We start from the raw sequence: 20,430 nt of genomic DNA on the forward strand, positions 1-20,430 counted from the left end.
TGATCAATAATTACCCTCACTTTTTATTACTTTGGGAAAATGTGTTTTTTGGATATGAATATGTTTTGAATATGGAAGAAATTTCGTAGTTCTGTCTGATTAATTTGCTCACTATTTTGACCTAATTTTATATTCACAAATCCAAATTCTTACACAAAAAGCTTAACTTTTTAGAGCTGACTGTCCATATCAAACAATACATTTCTCCAGTATCTGAATGTACAAACAAAAAAGCCATTAAAAGTATAACCACTATAAGCATTACAAGATATTTATTTAACTTTTTATTTTTTAAATTATTTTTATTACAACTTTTAATCACCCTGGCGTGTTTTGTGAGTGTAAACTCAAGTTGTATACACAACGTGCTGTAAACCTGTTGTATACTTGTTTCAATAAAGCTGTTTGTAAAAGATAAATAAATGAATAAAAATAAAAAAATAAAATACACCACCTGTCGCACGAACAGTTTACGGAAAGACTTCATATGAGGTGAATTAGAGTAATGTGGGACAATTTCTGCAATTGGCAGTTCAGCAATATATTTTGATATGAAGCCAGTACATTATATCCACACCCAATACCATACATATTTCACCAATTTAACAACATATATGATTGTCCCACATTTCAAACCACATTTTCTAAAGTGGGACAATGAAAAATTGACTGAAATAAAAAAAAAAGAACCATATTATAGCATATTTTGAAGCATGAATATATCATAAATACAATCTAGTAACGATTGGCAATATTATCTCATTTATGACAAATTTATATCCGTAACATTAGATTACTCTAAATCCTTCGTCACTGACCTTTGACTGGACTTCACAGCAAGTACTTGCTATTGGAAGATTGCATTGCCCCAATCTATGACATCACATGTGTAGAGTCATGTGATTTAAATTGCATGATACTCCAGGATTAATTTGACAGCAGTCCTAATCATTAGCATTTAGTAGAAAAAGAGATAGATGCATTTGAGCTTAGGCATCCCACATTACACTATTTGTAGCTGCACTAAAAACATGTTATTTATACAATACTGTAAAACCAAGGTTTAATTTGTAACTTCAAAGCGTCCAATCTGTATTTTTATTAATATTATTCGTATTTTTATCATCACTAACAAGAAAACCTGTTCATCAAATTGACAGCAGATCCAACTTGTGTTGGATTTGAGGTTTGGTGGAACAGAAGCAAGAGAAGAGAAAATGATAAAATTATTCCTGGACACCATGACCATCTGCCATGGTGTTTTTACTGGGACTGATATCTGTCTGTTACAGCCCCAAATTCAAAGAAAACTAATTTGGTTTAAACATATCAAATGAAACATCTTTATGCTCTGTCACAGCTCAGATTAAACTGGAAGGCAATGGACTAAAAATATGATTTGATGACATCATACCTTCAAGTCTTGATGCTGCAATATCCGCTGTGGTTTCCACAAATGTCTGTGTGTGTAGATACTAACTTCACTGTCCATTTCATTAGATTAGCACACTGTAAATGTTTTAATACAAGGTTTTCTTTAAACTTTATTAAACACATTTTAATGTACATCACATGTCATGCTGTGTCATGGTTAATTGTACATTATTGCCAATTTTGGCTGATTATTAATCATGTGGGCCAACATTCAAGCAGATAAAGAAGCAAACTGTGAGCTGTGTTTTCAACAAGACAAAAAGTGAATATATTGTATGTCATAAAGATAACAAAAGAACCAGCGTGGGTAATTCCACCCATAAAATGTTGACACACTATTGAAACACCCATTTTTAAAAGGACAAGGTATGCTTTGATGTACAACTTTAAGGACAGCATCATCAGCACTGTAGAAGGTCTTGATCTGGGTGGTCAACAGTAAACAGGATAAACAGGATGGAATAAAGCTGCAGAAATAATATTCTCTTCCTTTAACTGGGTTTATGTACAAATGTATTCTTCACTCTGCATATGTTTGACTAGCACCATGTCCCACCTGGATCTCACAGCCTTGGTTTTCACAGAGACTATTTGAGTGGCTTGCTCGCTACTCGCCCTCCCCCCTCACACTCATACAATGCACATGATAAATCAATAATTATGCACACAACATTGTCAACACATTCCACCCATTCTAATTAAGTCATTAAGGTAATTAACTAATTGTGCATGGCTGGCGCTGTGTGCAGCTAATCCCTCTGGTCAGACATGTCTGTATATGTGCAAAAGAATTGCTTAACACCCATTGGACTTAACTGGGCTTTCATCAAGGTGGCTGCTGTCTGATGTTAGCTTTTAAAGTATAATATTGCATATTTTACACATTACATGAGGTGTGTAATATATAAAACACAGCATCCCCCCCAAAATATTACAATCAGGCAAATACACACTTTCATTATACACTTTCATTTGTTCTCAAAATTGCTCTGAGTGCAGTCACACACATATCATGTCTTTCCTCAGGAACACAGAGTTTTTACACCTTTTGTGAACATAATGATAAAATACCCACCTATTAGGTTTATTTCCTCTGAACCATGAATGGTGGGGTAACACCAAGGCCACTTTTGCAGCAGTGAAGAATCAACTATTCCATTAGAGTGTTTCAAATTTAATCAAACACAGTGGATATGACATTGGTGTCAATGACTCTCGGGGAGTTGTCGTGACTCAGAAAAGAGCTTTAACAAAGAGTCTTTGTATGTATGCATGTGTTCCCAGTCTCCCCTGTCGCACACACATTTGTACATGCATGGAGACACACAGACAAGAACACACAGGCATTGGTTCAAAGCTATTATTATCTGTGTAGGCACAGCTTCTCTGACATATTCTCTAATTCTCTTTTAGGCTATCTTTTGTGTACATGTGAATATATATGTATGTGTGTGTGTGTGTGTTAACTCTGGCACTGGCAAATCAATTGCATTTTCTGCAGTTTGTATCATATTATTCTGGCAAGGTTAGGATTGTCTCCATAGCAAAGAGTGGAGGCTGCTTGATAGAACTTATTTTTGTCAATCCAATTATTCTGAATAAGATATGGGAGTTCTTTACTTAGGGATTTGTTTGTGTCTGTGTTATTTTCTCCCTCTCTACTGTTAAAGTTGAGATGAAATGAAAAATGCCTTTTTTTTTAACCCTTTTAGATCACATCCCCGGTCATATTGTGCACCTATTTAGCAATATATGTCAAAAAATACAAAAAAACCCAATTTCTTTGTATACTTATATCAAAATCCAATCATGTTTTCTTCCTGTAATACAAAATATGACGTGTGCTTACATAAGCTTGTCCTAACCAATTTCAACCACCCATCAATCAATCTTCAACTTTTAGTTGCACAGAGCCAAGATTTATTATGACATGCCCACTTTTCAATGTTCAAATCAAAACCCTCCTTATGTTATGTCCCACCTGTCTACCCTGTTTCACTCAGAAATACGTCTTACGTATGGAAGTTAGATACTCTTGAACTGCCGTTTCATCTGGACTTTAATGATATATTGATTAGAGCTAAATGTTCGTATGTACGTTAAGACAAGGGTGCACTTTGTGTTTGAACTGTAACTTGGAAGAGTAGAACAATTAAATACACTCTAATGATTGTTTGAATGATGAATTAAAGCTGTTGCAATTGACCAATTGCCAAGGCCCAAACACCTAGTTACCGTTGATACATCTTTCGAGATTTCCATTCTCACACACACATATGTAGTTTACAGTGATAATAATGGCAGATACCTCTCAAAATTCATGGTAATTTATGAAACAATGGCTGATTGATTTCAGACGGAGGTAGACAAAAGCAGGCTTCTCATTTCTAGCTAGCGGATGATGATGATAACTATCCCTGGCAGATTTGGCAGATATAACTAGGTAGCTAATTAAGCTAAAATTCACTCCATAGTTGATTGAAAATGCTGTCTCCAGCTGACTTCATGTTTCCAAATGAGAATCTTGTAAAATGGGTTTTAAATATGCATGCATACATGATGCTAAAAGACGGGGGCAAAAGTTTAATACATGGCTGGCGTTGCTCGAGTATAAACTTCCCCAAATCCAATAAAGAGCAGACCAAGGCCCTAATGTTACCCCACCTACCTACGGGGCCGACTGAAGTGGGGAATATTTCACAGTGGACGCAATAGACGAAACCCTTCGACTATCATCTGAGGACAATTTAGCCTCTGGTGGCAACGGCCAACGTTTCAGGGCTTCCTGTGTAGCCAGCGGATATCCAGGCCAAGACTTCCTCTTCCTTGCTTTGGTTATTGTTTACAGTCCGATTAGCAACTTAAGAAGCAACAATGGAGTTGGAGTTGAGAAATGACGTTTACGACCAGATTGTTTCACAAGTTGCCAGTTTATACTCAGTTAACAGTTTAAAACCAAATAAACATTGATACTGTTTGTAGGTGTTTTAGGTCCAGACAACATTTCAGCCAGTTTGCTCCCCACACCAACAGTTTACCTGCATGCAACTAAAGCATGTTCCTGTAGAAATCGCCGCAATGGAAACGGAAACCAGAACTACAGATTCTGCATTCACGCAGATACAGGTATCTGTTCATAGAGACTACAGTGGATGTAGTCATGAACAGGGCTTTATTTAACCTAACCTGTAACGCCACAAACTAATGAAACTTAACTATGTGCTCATTGGCCTTGGATGTAACGCTCAGTCACTACTGTAGATACTAAGCCAGTTAGCCAGGCATGCTAATGATAGCATCTTACATTAAAACACACAAACACAATCAATATTCTTCACTTTTCATTATGCATTTTTGGTTTTGGAAAGGCTAGAAAAAAGACAATACCTTCCAAACTTTACAACTCCATGCACACAGCTTCAGCAAGTCGAGAAATTAATAGCTTGCTGTGCCTAGTTACGGTTGCTAGGTTTCGAGTGGATGATCACTATTTGGGGTTAAGGGTTTTGCAAAGAGTCACCTACATGTTGTTTATTTCTTTTCATACAGATCCATTCTTTATTCTCAGCATATTTTTTACTAACGCACGGCGCCATCAGGATCTCACCTCCTTCTTCTCAGTTTGTGCTTTGAACTGAAAACGATATTTGCAACATTCAGATGACTCACAGATTTATTACTATTCTAGAAACCATTGGAAATGATACTAACAAATCTTGATCCCATACAAAAATATCATAGCACATTCTTTTTTTCGCTGGTTAACTAGGTTGTCATTGTATCAAAATAACACTGGGGGAGGTCGGCTTTCTGCTCCCAGACATACAAAAGCTCAGCTGGTGACGTCAAAGTTGGAGCCTGTGCAGGATTCTTACTCTGTAATTTCAACGCCCTCTCAGATGCATTTACAAAGCCAATGAAGAAGCCTATACCATCCTCCTACATCAAGCATTATGTAGCGTCCACAAGTCATTCTCCATTTTGGCTGCTTGCAGGTTTCACTGAACTCCAAAGGAATGTTATTAACAGTCTTATCTTTCTGTCGCTGCTTTTTGTTTGCTGTACTTTGCTGTGAATCAAGAATGCTGTGAAAAAAACAAAACAAAACCCTAACACTGTTGTGCTAAAATCAAATTTCTATCAATATCAAACCACCTACAGGCCTGGACAACATCAGAGTGTGAAAATGTCCTCGTGTCTGCATCTGTGCTGCTCGGATAATGTGCAGCAAACCCAAAAGTAAACAGCAGTCTCATATAATAGGTTTCATCTCAGACTCAGAACACTTCACATTCAGCTCCAGATAGGTCTGTTTGATTTGTAATTCTGTTTGTATGTCTGTTTTTGGGAGGGGGAGGTTGTCTTCTATTTGTCGTGATAATGAATGAAAGCAGGGCCAAAGATAGAGGCCATTTAACAGGATATAACATGGCTGTAAGACATTAGTCAGAATGTGAGAGTGATGCAGTGTCATTGATAATCTGATCATAAAATAATGTAGTCTGTGTTGAAGGTTAACATTCAGTTATCCATGAATCGGGCTTCTTGTTTTATTCTCTACATGTCAGCCTGTTTTATGTAAAGACTACCGTTAGACACAAAACCAAGAAACAGACATTTTATTAAAGCTATTTTTCTCTCATTAATGTCCTTTACAGTGACAGATACATTGAGGATGTGGGTAGGGGATGTAGTGAGTTTTGTGAAGTACTGTGGATGAGTGGAATTTGCAGTTAGCGGTGAAGTAGCATGTAGTGAATAAGGTCTTTAAAGCTTAGATATAAGAGCTCTAGGCAGGCTTTTTTTTATCACCATGGAAACTGAATTCCTCACAGGAGAAAATTCCTGCACACTGGTCCAGATGTGAGACTCCAGAAAACTATCATGCATCATTGATGTAGTCATGTTCATGATGGGAAAGTGTGCTACAATGGTTTGATTCCAGGCTGTAGCCGCTGCGGGTCAACCTGCTTGTCGATGGAAAAAGATATATTGTGTGGTCATAAATTCAGTCTTGTACACCACCCGTATCTTGTCTTTTTTTTTTCCCCAGGAGGGCATCCCTCAGTGCCGATTTGTCCTTGCTAGTCTCATCCTCGCAGCCTTTTGCATCCTTTCGTAAAGGTTCCATGCTGTTTCCCCTATCTGTCCACGCTAGTCTCCGCCAGCCGGTTGTTCATGATGCCAAGGGCGCCCACCCCTCCTGAGAAACCGTTCTGACGTGAGCTGGAGCTGGACTGGCGCGGGTGTCCGATGGCCATCTCTGATAGCTGTTTCTGCATAATAGCCAAGTTCACCTGCAGGAGAGCGGAGATAAAGAAATCAACAGATGAGGAACTATTCGCTGTCTGTGTTTGGAGGTGGTACGTGTGAACTGTGAAACCGTGAGAAACAGGAATTAATACAATGTGCTGTTGGCAGGCACATCTGATTTCATGAGTAGACACGGCTATTTTCTTATTGGGTTCCTTGTATTCACTATTCAAAAGCATGTGGTCTTTTGCAATGACTTCTGCAACGTGTGAAAAGAGTTTAGGCATTGAATAGCCCTGAAGTTACCATTGTTTTATCCAAATCAGGTGGTGCGTAATAGTGTGAGAAAGTGCTATTTTAATTCAGCTCGATTGAGTCATGTGTAAGAAATGACAAATGTATCTCAAGAGCCATGAAGTGAATAAGAAGAATTTGAATATGGGATAATTTTAATGCAATTTAACTTCTCTCTCAATTGTTAAACTTGAATATGTAATGACAAAGTAATTTCGTTGAATATAAAAATGACTTACTGCGTCTGAATTCGGAGTAATCTTTGCCTCTACAGCATTTTACCATTTATTTAGACTTTTAATTTTCTCAGAGCAAACATTCAGGCTGTTTGTCAAGTGTGAAAATTCAGATTTTGTCTCAGTGTAGAATAATCGGTGGTGGTGAATGAGCACGGTTTTGACATTCAGCAGCACGTACTGCTCATCCCTCTTGTCTGAAAGGTGGAGTTGCAGTTATGTTAATGTATGGACTCCTCTGAGTGTCTAGAGGGGTTGTTGAAGGGGTTATAGCGGTGAGGCTGCTGGCATTCAGAGACATTTTTACAGATATCGTCTATGTAGCCCACAGCAGCAGCAAAAAATAACTTGCTATTTATATAAACAGGAGACTTTTATTAAAACATCAATCATACTATCTCATATTTGGGTAGCATTTTCAGATAAGTTGTCTTTTATAAAGGGTTATAAGCATGAATTAATTTCTTTATAAATGCTTAATAAATCATTTACAGATGGTTTATAGAGCATTTATAAGCCTTTATAATGTTTTATAATAATATTCTAATAATTTCTCATAAGCCACCAAAACTGTAATTGTAAATATTAGTAAGTCATTAATAAATGGTTCTTATAGTAATCCATCAAATTTGAAGTTGTAAATGTTAATAATATAAATGCATTTTGGTCCAGGTGCCCTGCCGTCCTTCTCTAGAGAGTAAGTGGTCAATTAGTCCACTGGAGGGCTCCTCCTGATGAACTAAAGGGATAAAAAAGAAAAAGCAAGTTTAATGCTGGAAGAGGATTTTCCATAACCTGGCAGCCCAAATGTTATTCTTATTATTGGTTTATAAATGATTTATACATTATTAATTAATAAAGCCATTAATAAATGCTAATAACCCCTCTTAAAAAAACAACCTGGGTTGTTATATTATTTAGACAATAACCAATTAGATTTAATATTAGTTTTGATATTAGGAAGAATGCACAGGTTATGATATTTTATATGTTGCATGTGTGTTAAGGTTCATAGGAGGTTTCAGCGCTGACAGTCATGCTGCAACAGAGCATTCAGAGTTCAATACAGCTGATGATGAGCGGGATTGACTAAGAGCAGGGCAGATATTAACGACTATAGTGAGCACGACAACAGAGAAACAAGGTTATTAACTAATTGTTCTTTCTGCCACTCGTTCAATTAATTTAATCTTGGAAATAACTGAATATCCTGCTTGCAATAACACATGTGATTACATTTGACAAGTGGAAAGTCACACAAGCTGTTGTCTCCGGCCCTGAAGCTCTCACCTTGTTGGCTGCCAGGAAGTCTCTCATGGAGATCATCTCCCCAGACATCCTGCGCCCAGTGTCAGTCTCGCTCTCGTTGATGGCATCTGTCTCGATGGAGGGGTCTCTGCGGGCACGCAGGTGGCCTGGAGCCACCACGTTCCGTCGCGGGTGCCGGTGAGGGTGGTGACCCCTCCTGGGGAAACAGCAGCGGCAGGGAGCCTCCAGCCTCCTCAGCAGCCAGTTGAGGACCTGCTTGATGACGATGGAGATGACGTTGAAGAGGGAGTAGATGCAGCAGACGCCGGTCAAGATGAAGAAGAAGTTGCCCAGCCGGTACACGGCCGTAGCGTAGCCCTCGTAGACGACCCGCTGGCTGCTCACCATATCTCCAAAGCCGATGGTGCTGAAGGCCACAAAGCAGAAGTAGAGCGAGTCCAGATAGCCCCAGCCCTCGGCTGCTGAGTACATGAGCGAGGCGCAGCAGGACACCAAGATGGCCGCCACCCCCAGGATGAGCATGACACAGTAGACTGAAGGCTTCCAGCCAGCAAGATCCTGACCTTTCCCACCTCCACCTCCCCCATTTCCACCTGCTCTACTCCCCTCAGAGACTCGCCGGCCATTTTGCGGAAGCACAGCCTTGTTATGGTGACGCTCGTGGCAGGACTTAAGAATGACGGCAATGACGGTGATGACACGCTCCAGAAAGAGGTTGAAGAAAAGAATGGTGGCAGCACAGCCAAGCAGGCCGTAAAACATCAGGAAGACTTTCCCTCCAATGGTGGCAGGAGTGGTCATCCCAAACCCTTAGATACACAGAAACATCATGGAATAAGTAGAAATCTGTGAAATTTCACTTGTAACTGTGAAAATGTTAAATGAGGTGAATACTAGGAGGAGAAACAGGGAAACAGAAAAGTAGCTCTGAACAGCAGCCACTTGTTGAATAATGAAAAAGAATAAAAGGATTCCTTTATATCAAAGCATTAGCTTCACTTCACTTTTCCTTTCAAACACATGAATTTAAAAATGAAACACAGTGCCCTAAATACATGAATGGAGCACTTTAGAGGGGGGATTAATGTGGTCATTGCCTCCAGCTGTTTGACTTACCTTTTAAACCAAATTGACATCTTCTCTGTCATCAACAAAGATGGTTACTTACTGATCTCCTCTTCTTCTAAGTGAAAATTACACTCAGACCCCACAACTGCTTCACTCTACTAGGTTGCTATTGGTTGCTCTTCCTCTCTCTCTCTCTCTTTGTCACTCGCTCCGTCACTCACACATGCATTGAGAGCTGAGGTATTTTCAGTCATCTCAATTTGATCATTTTCTCAGATTTTGGGGGGGCTTTGAGTCCATTTAACTGTTTCGTGCCCGGAGGGGAAAGTGAGTCACAATTTGTCTCCAGTGAACTGGCAGAGAAACAACATGGGAGCTGAAGTGAGAGGTCTCTCTCTCTCTCGACTGCACCCATCCCACTGATGTCTCCTTTTCATCCTTCATATAACGCCGAAAGCTCAATGAAGCGCCGCCTGTCTGTCTGCTCTCATTTTCTCGCTTCCCCAGTTCATTACATTGTTGAAAGTCTGAATATTTACTGTAATTTATTACCGATTATACTGTTACATACACCATGTTTTGTGACAAATGGCTTGTTGACAGGTATAGCAGCTTACAACACTAGAGCCCTTTTCACTATTGTGCCGCTGAGCTACACACAAACAAGGATAAGTGTTACTGTATCTTCTGTTATAAAAAAAAAAAACATACTCTGCAGCATGACTAATTGCCAGTGTGCTGGAGGCAGACCTCTTGTGGAGGATTTGATTGCCTCCACATTGAAATTGGTTCTCAAGGTGCTAATTGAGCTGGAGGTAGAGTTTTCTTCCAAACACAATGATAAAGCCAAATGGGCTGGATTTTATGGATGTGTTTTTCTTTCCCCCTTGTTTTCGAAAGCTCACTCAATGTTGATGAGTCATTTGACCTCGTTAATAAAATATACAATAAATTAAAGGAAGAGGATAAACTGTGTGCGCTACTGTGTCAGTATGACATCTGAGTCAGGATGTCTGTGTGGCACAGTGACTGCGGTTAGTGTTGATGTGGGTTGTGCCGTGCGGTCCTGACCTTTTCTTCCTAATTGCAATTGGACTAGTGATTTGCCACCTAGAATAAAAAGAAAAAATATTTAAAGCAGTACTTTGTCATTTTGGGAAAATACACATATTCTCTTTCTTCCTGAGAGTAAGCTAGTTAATTAACTCTTGTCAAAAAAAGCAAATATTTCCCAAAATGTCAAAGTATTGCTTTACATGTGACAGTTGACCAATCTATACACAGTGTCATATATTTTAATTAGGTTATTTAGACAAATTAGTGATTTTGTCATCATTTGACAAATCTGTTTTTTTTGCCATTTTGAGATTCAGAAACTGGATTCTCGAGATCAGTGGAGCTCTAAACATGGGTGCATATGCTCTGACTACGTATACACTTCAGTTAGTCAAAAGATGCAACACTCTGCTGTGCTCTTCCAGCTGTGACGCGCACAGTGCTCTCCTTGGGAATGCAAAAAAATCAGAAGGCACCATTGATTGATGATGCGTTGGTTGGGTTTTCCCTTCAGCTACTATACTTCAGCTATTGATTCCAAAACTGAGAGACGAAAGAATAAGATAAAAAGAAGAGAAAAAAAAAGCAGACTGACAAGGATAAAAATGGATTGCTAAGACTTGATACGAATTAAATATTAGAAAATCTCTCTACCTGACTTAAGACAACTAAATTCTGAGTAACAAGCAAGATATCAACCCATACAGTACTTCTGTAGAGGGTTATAATGACACGTTATGATGGTGCTTCTGTTATTTATAAGATCAGAGATAGGATTTAGTCTCATTACAACCTCCGACTGCACCTTGTTGTGCTACAGCCAATGAGTGTGGAGCCACATGTCAACGCATTATCAATATGAAGAACTCTGATGCCTCTTCTCTCAGAGGGCTACTTCACAAAAGACAAGTCACCAAGATGTGACAGAGTTAGTGAGGCTGAAAATCAGGATGTCTTCTTTATTGCTGGAGGGATGAGTATATGCGCAGAGGAGTCAGGGTTGTTAGTACATAAAATAGAATAAAAATCTTCAAGATGAAGATTTTTAGGCCACCTCCAGTCAGAAAAAATCTGTCAAAAAAAACCACTGATTATTTCAGTATAAAAAGTGCTCAGTTGGAAAATTAATTTGTTATAGCCCTCATCATCCGTCATCTTCACTCTCATTTAAATGGTCTAAGCCGGTCAGCCAATCACAAGGCCTGTCAAACTGTCAACCATCATAAATCACTTAACTGCAATCAAAGTGCAAGATGTTGAAATGGCACCATGAAGAACCAGGTGATAAAAAATAAAAAGAGAGGTACAGTATCGACAACAAAATATCAAACAGATTTTTTTGTCACTGTGTATAACTGTGCTATATTGGCCACTATGATGCCTCTGCTTCTTTACTCTGTTTAACATATGGACACTGATGCCTTTGGTGCTCCCAGACAGTCTGTCTTGAGCATCCTGGACACAGCTAGTGCTGACACAGACAACAGATTGTCAGGGACAAATGTTGCTCTGATGCTGGCGTTGAATTGCCTTTTTCTCTCTCTCAGATTGTAAATACTACATCAAGGCTAAGAAATGTGTCACAGCTGATGTTAGATAAGTTCAAATGTATCTAGTGTGTTAATCACTTAAGAGGAAATAAACATACATAAACGCAAAGGAGAAAGGAACAGGCCTTCAATGGAAGTTCTGTTCATGAACAGACCTTCCTCACAGTAGCATTTTGACTTGTCAAACACAAGTGTAACTAATTATGTTAATTATGGCTTCATTTCTTTCAGTTGTGCCAATTGTGCCATTAATGTTATTTGTCTCACATGTGCTTTTTTCTGCTATGACAGATCACAATATTTCATGTGACAAAAGTCTTATGCAAACACTATTCTGCTGGTAATTTACATGTTTCAAAAGAAAACAGAGAGAGAGAGAGAGAGAGACAGAGAGAGACAGAGAGAGACAGAGAGAGAGAAAGAGAAATTGTTATTTGGCTCATGGGAAGGGAGTAACTCTTGGTCTTGGTATGAGAAAATTTAGTGTTTCTGAAAAAGACACTTGAGATATTGAGTCACATTTTGGGGGGAAGAAAAGATGCATAAAACACACAAAATAATAATTGGTGATGTCCTCAAAGAGACCTTACATGAATATGTTTTTTTTTTAGAAATGGGTGGTAGATCTTATTAAGAAATTGCATTTTACATGTTTTTTAATGCCTGTTTCTGTGTCTCACCGATGGTCGAAACCACAGTTCCCACGAAGTAAAACGCGCCGGTGAAGTCCCATCGAGGTCTGATTGTGTCCACACGAATACCGGCTACATTCGCCTCCTCATAGTTCCTGAGGAAGTTATTCAGGTCTTTCTTGCTCAGGTTATACTTCTGGCTGAAATGTTCGAACCTCTGCGCCCAGCGCTCCTTCGCCTCTCGCTCCTTTGGCTGCTCCAGCGCTGAGAAGACGGCGGCCCCACAAAGGAGATAGATGATGATGAACAATGCCAGCAGCAGGAACCTCGCGTTATCCTCGTTTATTGGACCGGAGCCGCAGCAGCAACCGTTCCTACATGCCATTATGTTGCTGTTGTCACCGTGGTGCAGCTGCAGTGGGGGACCTGTGGCATGTTGGTCTCGAATAAAACGCACAGTCCTCGGGAAGAAACGATGACAAGATGTTAGTTGACGCCAGAAAAAAAGTCCTGCGCAATACAATGTAATAATCAGGCAGGTAATAATCGAGTCAACCAAGGCTTTGGATTTGGCATTTTGCTCATGAGCGTCTATGTGCAGTCCAAATCCAAATCCTTCAGCCAAAGCGTCCTCTAACCACTTCTCAGTTCATCTCCACCAGATGTACTCTCAGGTCTAGGTTGCCAGATGATGTTCCGAGAGGAGGATGAGATCCGCGTAGCAACCTGTGGATGCGGAGAGTCGTGCAGTTGTGCTCTCTGGTTCTGCCTCTCCAAAGAAGTCCCCACCCCAGAGCGCGCGCTTTACGCACCGAGATTTGACCACCAACATACGGATGAACTTACAGCCTCTGTCCATTCATCACCGCATGTAAACTCTATCTTTCCAGATATGATACATTTCTTTTATAATCTCCCCATTTCAGCTTGTAAAAAGGAATCATAACAGCCGCGTCTGATAATGAGTCCGAACTAACCTGATAATGTCCGACCTGACCCCAACTTTGGAGGTTTGATTCTGACAATATAGAGCGCGTTTGCATAGTGAGATCAATATCATTTGACCTTTTCGAGCTCTGATGAGGGATTCATGCTCCTGTCCATGCTTACCCGGGGACGATGTGAGCAAATGTCACAACGGAACGACGGTTCGAAATAAATTATTCAGGATCACAGGGACAACAAAAAAGCTATTTCTGTAAAATTGGGAGTTTAACAAAATGATGACGAGGCCAAGGCCGTTTCAGAGCCACGGACAGAGCTGCAGCCTTTTTAGGTCAGGTTTACTAAGTTGCCTTAATGTAAACTTTTAGTATTTTTAACATTAATATACGTCATGACTGCTAATTAGTAACTGCTGCTGTTTTTCTCTTATGATCCAGTATTCTGTTACACCTACTTTGAACCCGCAGAAAACACACCAAAAGGTGTTAACTACACCAGATATTAGCATTTTGTACTATTGAATATTACATAATATGTACATAAATGTGTATTTAAATTAGTTTTAATACACGTGATGCATGAAAAGACTTGTGAACTTGTAGTAAAGCAGTAACCTGAAGTAAAATAAGTTTATGCATTGGAAATTTCAATTTGCAAACATAATCTCTATTAATCTAAAATCAATAGTTTAATATTCGAAATTTTGGACATTTCCTTACAAAAATGTTAAGTACTGAAAGAGGAAGTAATTATGAAGATGATTTACACACAGTATTAACAATTTGATTACTTAATTGCTCAGTGACTTGAAAATAATTGCATTCCTACCTCTGTTTAATTAAGCTGTGATTAGCTCATGATTCGACACTTCCTAAGGACAGGATGATCAGTAGACGAAGAAGAATTTTCAGCCTGTCTGGAATTATTGTTACACAACACAACAACCGTCTACCCTTTGAATAGCAAGCAGCTCATAAGCTGGGACAGTTCTAGTGATTGTGTCTGGTTGTGGGCTACAATAATACAAGGTGCTGGGAAATCCTTTTTTAAAGTGAACATACAGTATATTTAAACAGCTTTCTGATTTTTGCAAATGTTTCATGTTCACAAATATAAGACACTTGTGCAATTAGGAGTGTGAGAAGGGCAAACAAAGGAAAATATGGGGTAGTTTATTATAGGACAAGCACACGTAGGAGAAATTAGATTGACATGTGACAAAAGCGTGAACAGGAAGGTTTTTTTCTTCTGAATAATTCAGAGCATGAAGGTTGGTATACAACATAGTAAACTAGCAACACTATGTGTAAATATGAGAAGTTAGAGTAGTTATTATAGTCATTACAGAGGTGTGAGCAATTGATAAGCACAGGAAATATCAGACTAAATAACACGCCAGTGAAAGTAAACAATCTACTTGAATGTTTGCTGTGTGCATGAATCACACCTTGATTACAGCCACATCATGACTGATTTTATAGACTGGGCTGAATCCATACCACACCGCAAAGTATTGATATTTCACTGACAATTATTTGGAGATTAGTGTTGATTGGAGTGTTGTTTTTCCTCTCATGGAAGCTGATGCGGGTCTCGAGTGGCTGTTAAAAGCTATCAACAAGTGATAAATAAACTCTTATGTGTGCAGGACATTGAGTCAAAATGGGCACAGCGTTGATTTTTACACTCAGAGATAAAACAACACTTATGATTCTGCTGTTTGTATTTACTTTTTTACTGTTTGTAACACAGTGATGTAGGATTTGATGTTGGTGAGTATGTTACAGTCTATACTATGCTGTACTGTACTATACTTACAGTACTATACCATACTGTACTGTACTATATTTACAGTATAAAATATACTACACCATACTATACTATATAGTACTCTACTCTACTATACTGTGCTGTACTTTACTTACAGTACTATACTATACTGTACTGTACTGTACTGTACTATACTGTACTATACTGTATAAACTATACTATACTATACTATACTATACTGTACTGTACTATACAGTACTCTACTCTACTATACTGTGCTGTACTGTACTTACAGCTCTATACAATACTGTACTGTACTGTACTATACTGTATAAACTATACTATACTATACTATACTATACTATACTATACTATACAGTACTCTACTATACTATACTGTGCTGTACTGTACTTATAGTACTATGCTATACTGTACTATACTATACTGTATAAACTGTACTATACTATACTATACAGTACTCTACTCTACTATAGTATACTGTACTGTACTTACAGTACTATACTATACTGTACTGTACTATACTGTATAAACTATACTATACTATACTATACTATACTATACTATACTATACAGTACTCTACTATACTGTACTGTACTGTACTGTATAAACTGTACTATACTATACTGTACAGTACTCTATTCTACTATACTGTACTGTACTGTACTTACAGTACTATACTATACTGTACTGTACTATACTGTGCTGTACTGTACTTATAGTATTATACTATACTGTACTGTACTATACTGTATAAACTGTACTATACTATACTATACTATACTATACAATACTCTACTATACTGTGCTGTACTGTACTTATAGTATTATACTATACTGTACTGTACTATACTGTATAAACTGTACTATACTATACTATACAGTACTCTACTATACTGTGCTGTGCTGTACTTGCAGTACTATACTATACAGTACTCTGCTGTACTCTACTGTATAAACTGTACTGTACTGTACCGTACTCTATTCTACTCTATTCTACTCTACTCTACTCTACTCCAGTGATTCTCAACTGGTGGGTCGTGATTTGATGGAGAGATACTAGGCTATATTATACTATACTATACTATAGTGTGAATGAATACAGTCTGTTACCTCTAAAGATTTGTGTTTCACATTCCTCACTGTGGGAGCTGTAAGCTGCACCTCTCCACATGTGCTCCTTAGCGCTAAAGCAGCCTGGTTTTTGGAACTTGTTTCAACTCCCATAGCGCTGGATAGCCTAACTGATTGCTTCCAGCCAGTCTCTCTTGTTGTCAATTATAGTGAAAGTTTGTTGCTGCTCTTCCCAGAGTGTTAGCAAAGCTAGAAAATACATCCACTGACAATTCACAGTCGAGCTTGGATGAAAATCAGCAGCGTGGTCATTACTTGGATGTTTTATCTGTGTGCATTAACAATCTTGTTCTTACAGAATTTATTAAAAATACTTTCAGTTCCTCTGCTTTATACTGGAACTAGACTTTGTTGCCAAGAGTTACTAATAGCTAGCTGTATGCTGCAAATAAATATTAGATTAATTTGCCATTATGTGCTTATTTCATGAAGCACAGGAGACTATTGGGGCCGTGGTGGTTTTATTAATAATATAAGTCATACTTGACAGATGGGTATTGAGTCAGCCCCCATTACATTTGTAAAGCTTCCCTCTAATTCCGTGTTCCCTGCAGACAGGGGTCAGTTCATTTCATTTCAAGCGGTAAATGTTTTATTAGGAGTCCATGACCTGTTTCCATACAAATTTGCTGACTGAGACCTGAGCTCCACCCGTCTTCAGTGATTGTAGTTTGATAAACTGGCATAAAATGTAGATTTATAAACACTGTGATCACTCGCAGGACATCAGAGTACATACACTACGCATTCATGCTTGTGCATATATGGCCTTGATTACAGGTCATTAACTGTGACCGAGTTTGGGCATTCACAAGCATGCATGTGGGTGTGCACACATGTCATTTGCTTATTTGTGCGCACACAAATACACAACCACGAATGCATAAACCATGCCTATATGTGACTTTGATGTTGTCGCCTACTGTAGCCATCTCTTTCTTTGCAGTTCTAGCTATAAGTGGCCTCATTGTGTCCATCATTTTCACTTGCTATGGAAAATAGTCCCTGACAGTTGAAAAAGATATACTGTACAACTTTGTAGTTCACACTCATTTTGACCAATCGTCTACACAAAACTGCAGGATTGAGAGGCATGTCATTTAAATGTGCATTTCATTTAGCTGTAGGGATCCTCATTATCTCTTGTGATGTAACTCACAGCCCACTGCCCTGCCACTTTGTAAGCTACATTGGTTTAAATTACCTTATGAGGGTGATTAAGGGACTTTGAGTTTACCAACGGGCACTCGTTCAGCGTTCTGGGAAATACACCTCTTTCTTGCTAAGAGTTAGATCAGAAGATACCATTCTCACATCTGTACAACAAGCTATAGCAGCTGGTTAGCTTAGCTTAGCATTAAGACTGGAAAACAGGGGGAAACAGCTAACTGTCCAAAGGTAACAAAATCTGCCTGTCAGCACCTTTGAAGATCACTAATCAACTTCCTGTTGTTGTGTCATCACCTTTAGTTTGCCCGGCAGCCAGCAGAGACTCCAGGAAGTAACTGTGCCCAGCAAAAAATCTACGATTTTTACACTTTTGTTTTTTGAATGGAATACACAAACAAAATATAAAGTGTTAATTAATGAGCTTTAGAAGTGTTTATGCTAAGCTAAGCTGACCGGCTGCTCGGTGTAGCTTCATGTTTAATGTACACACATGAGAGTTTTATTGATCGTCTAAGCTAACTAGCAAGAAAGCAAACAAGCATATTTCTTTTTCTTTATAGTTCAACTGAAACTTTATCAATGCTGGCAGAATTTGAAAAACATATTTAAAATCAAGCTTTACATAGTGCAACAGCATAATGACTGATTAAAAAAAACAAGTCCAATCTAAGTATTTAAAAATTACTTTCAAGTTATCACTTTAAAATCCGTTTTGCGAGTAGATCGAACCCAATAAAAGCTCTGCAATGTCCTGTAAGCTAGTGGAAAGCTGGCTAATACTTTGATAATAACTAAATGTCCTTTTAAATCCATTTTGAATTAAACTGGAAGCCAAAAGAAATATAGAATCCCCTCTCTTAATTCTGGTTTTAGTCACACATGCTGTCAGGATATGAGACGCACAAGATGATTGCAATATATAACATTCTGAAAACTATATGTACTGTATCTCAGATAGAGGTTTTCTTTAGGAGAAACAGTGTTTTGAGCGTTTTATAATTTTCTGTGATTAATGTGCTAAATTCTACCAAGAACAAAATCTGTGGTAAGTACTTGGTGGGATATATTAAATTATATACGATGCTGAAGCATGTAATCACTTTATGTAATTTACTGTTGTTTTTTCTGGTCCTGTTTCCATGGAAATACATTTGGAATATTTAAATAAGGGAGATTCAGGAGCTCAGTGTTAAGACAAATTGAAAGCACAGCAGCAGATCTGCTGTAACCTGAATCAACTTTGCCTTTTTTTATTCATAATGCACCTGTATAAGGTCTTACTGTGCATGATCTCAGGCTTAATTGATGTGATGACTGTTGTTGCTTCACTATTGGCGACGATGACTCCACCATTACCATGTAGTCAAGGTCACAGCCATTTGTCATCAGCCTCTACATCTGTAAGTGGGCACTTCACCTCATTTTGCCCTGGTTTATAAGCAGCATCATTAGGCTAGTGGTCTAATGATTTGCTCCCATGCACACGCTTTTATGTAAGCACATTAAATATAGCAGAGTTCTAAAGTGGGGTCCCAAATTCAAGGTCCTGGGTCGCCGAGCTTCCGGTCCACACTGCTGAAGTGTCCTTAAGCAAGATGCTGGATCTGAACAAGTGCAGTTGCTTCAGGGTAGAGTTCTGTAGTTGACCTTAACCTTCAACTTCCCTGTGGAGTAGAGCAAGAAAAAAAGAGAATATCTTGTTGGAGGCACTGTTAAAAATGTAGTTTATAAACCTGGTCTTGCCTCATAGTGGATTATGGCTCTCATATCAACAACAATCTGAATCAGAAAAACTTTATTACCCATCACAAGCAAATGGAAATTGGCAATAGAAATTGCCCTGTGATGATGTTTACCATTTTCACCATCTTACTTTTGCCTCTAACATTTGCAAGACTAAATACAGGAGAGGTTGGTGGGGAAGTCATTAGCTTTGTAGGTATTTGGTTATAAACCAAAGTATTTCACCTCTTGGTGGTGCTTGATGAAAAGTCATGGGACCAAAGTCAGTAGGATTCATCCTTTGGGCACTGTAAATATCTGTACTAAGTTTCACAGCAATCCATCCAGTATTGTTCAGATGTTTCAGTCTGGACCAAAGTGGTGGACCAACCAACTGACAGACCAGCATTGCCATCCCTAGGGCCACTCCAGAAATAGATTATATTATATTCATAGTTAAGAACAGTATGGCTTTACAGGAAATGCCAAAGTACAAATATGTGAGACTAATTAGTCTCTCACTGCTTGTTTATCATTTTAATGGCAGTTACAATGAATTACTTTTTGAATATGTTTGTTCTGGCAAGAAGGTTTTATAACAGCGTCCTGATGGGAAGAGTTGGACTGAGTAATGAGGAGGTGTGAAGGGCCCTGGGTGATGAAGGTTGCTGTACATCTAACTGACTGCATATACAGATCTGACAGTCAGGACTGGCTGGTGCTCATTATTTAACTTGCATAGCTGATGATCTGAGAAAGTTTTGAGGGAGAAACTAGTGCAAGGATGTGATGTTGAAAGCAAAGACCGACTCAGAGTGATTTGTAGACAGCTGTTAAAATGTCTTCCCTAACATTAAAAACATTTCCTCAGCTAAAT

General features: G+C 38.6%; 1 protein-coding gene across 1 annotated transcript; it reads right to left on the reverse strand.

The window, feature by feature from the left end:
* Positions 1-6,036: 6,036 nt before the first annotated feature.
* On the reverse strand, positions 6,037-13,896 carry LOC137169587 (potassium channel subfamily K member 13-like). The gene is made up of 3 exons (XM_067572856.1): positions 12,841-13,896; positions 8,508-9,295; positions 6,037-6,731 (listed from the first exon to the last, which is right to left on the reverse strand). Exons 1-3 carry the CDS (start codon positions 13,175-13,177, stop codon positions 6,576-6,578), a joined length of 1,281 nt encoding a protein of 426 aa, XP_067428957.1. The 5' UTR covers positions 13,178-13,896; the 3' UTR covers positions 6,037-6,575.
* Between the last annotated feature and the right edge of the window lie 6,534 nt (positions 13,897-20,430).

This window comes from Thunnus thynnus, chromosome 18 (genome assembly GCF_963924715.1).
Source record: "Thunnus thynnus chromosome 18, fThuThy2.1, whole genome shotgun sequence".
NCBI classification, from domain to species: domain Eukaryota; kingdom Metazoa; phylum Chordata; class Actinopteri; order Scombriformes; family Scombridae; genus Thunnus; species Thunnus thynnus.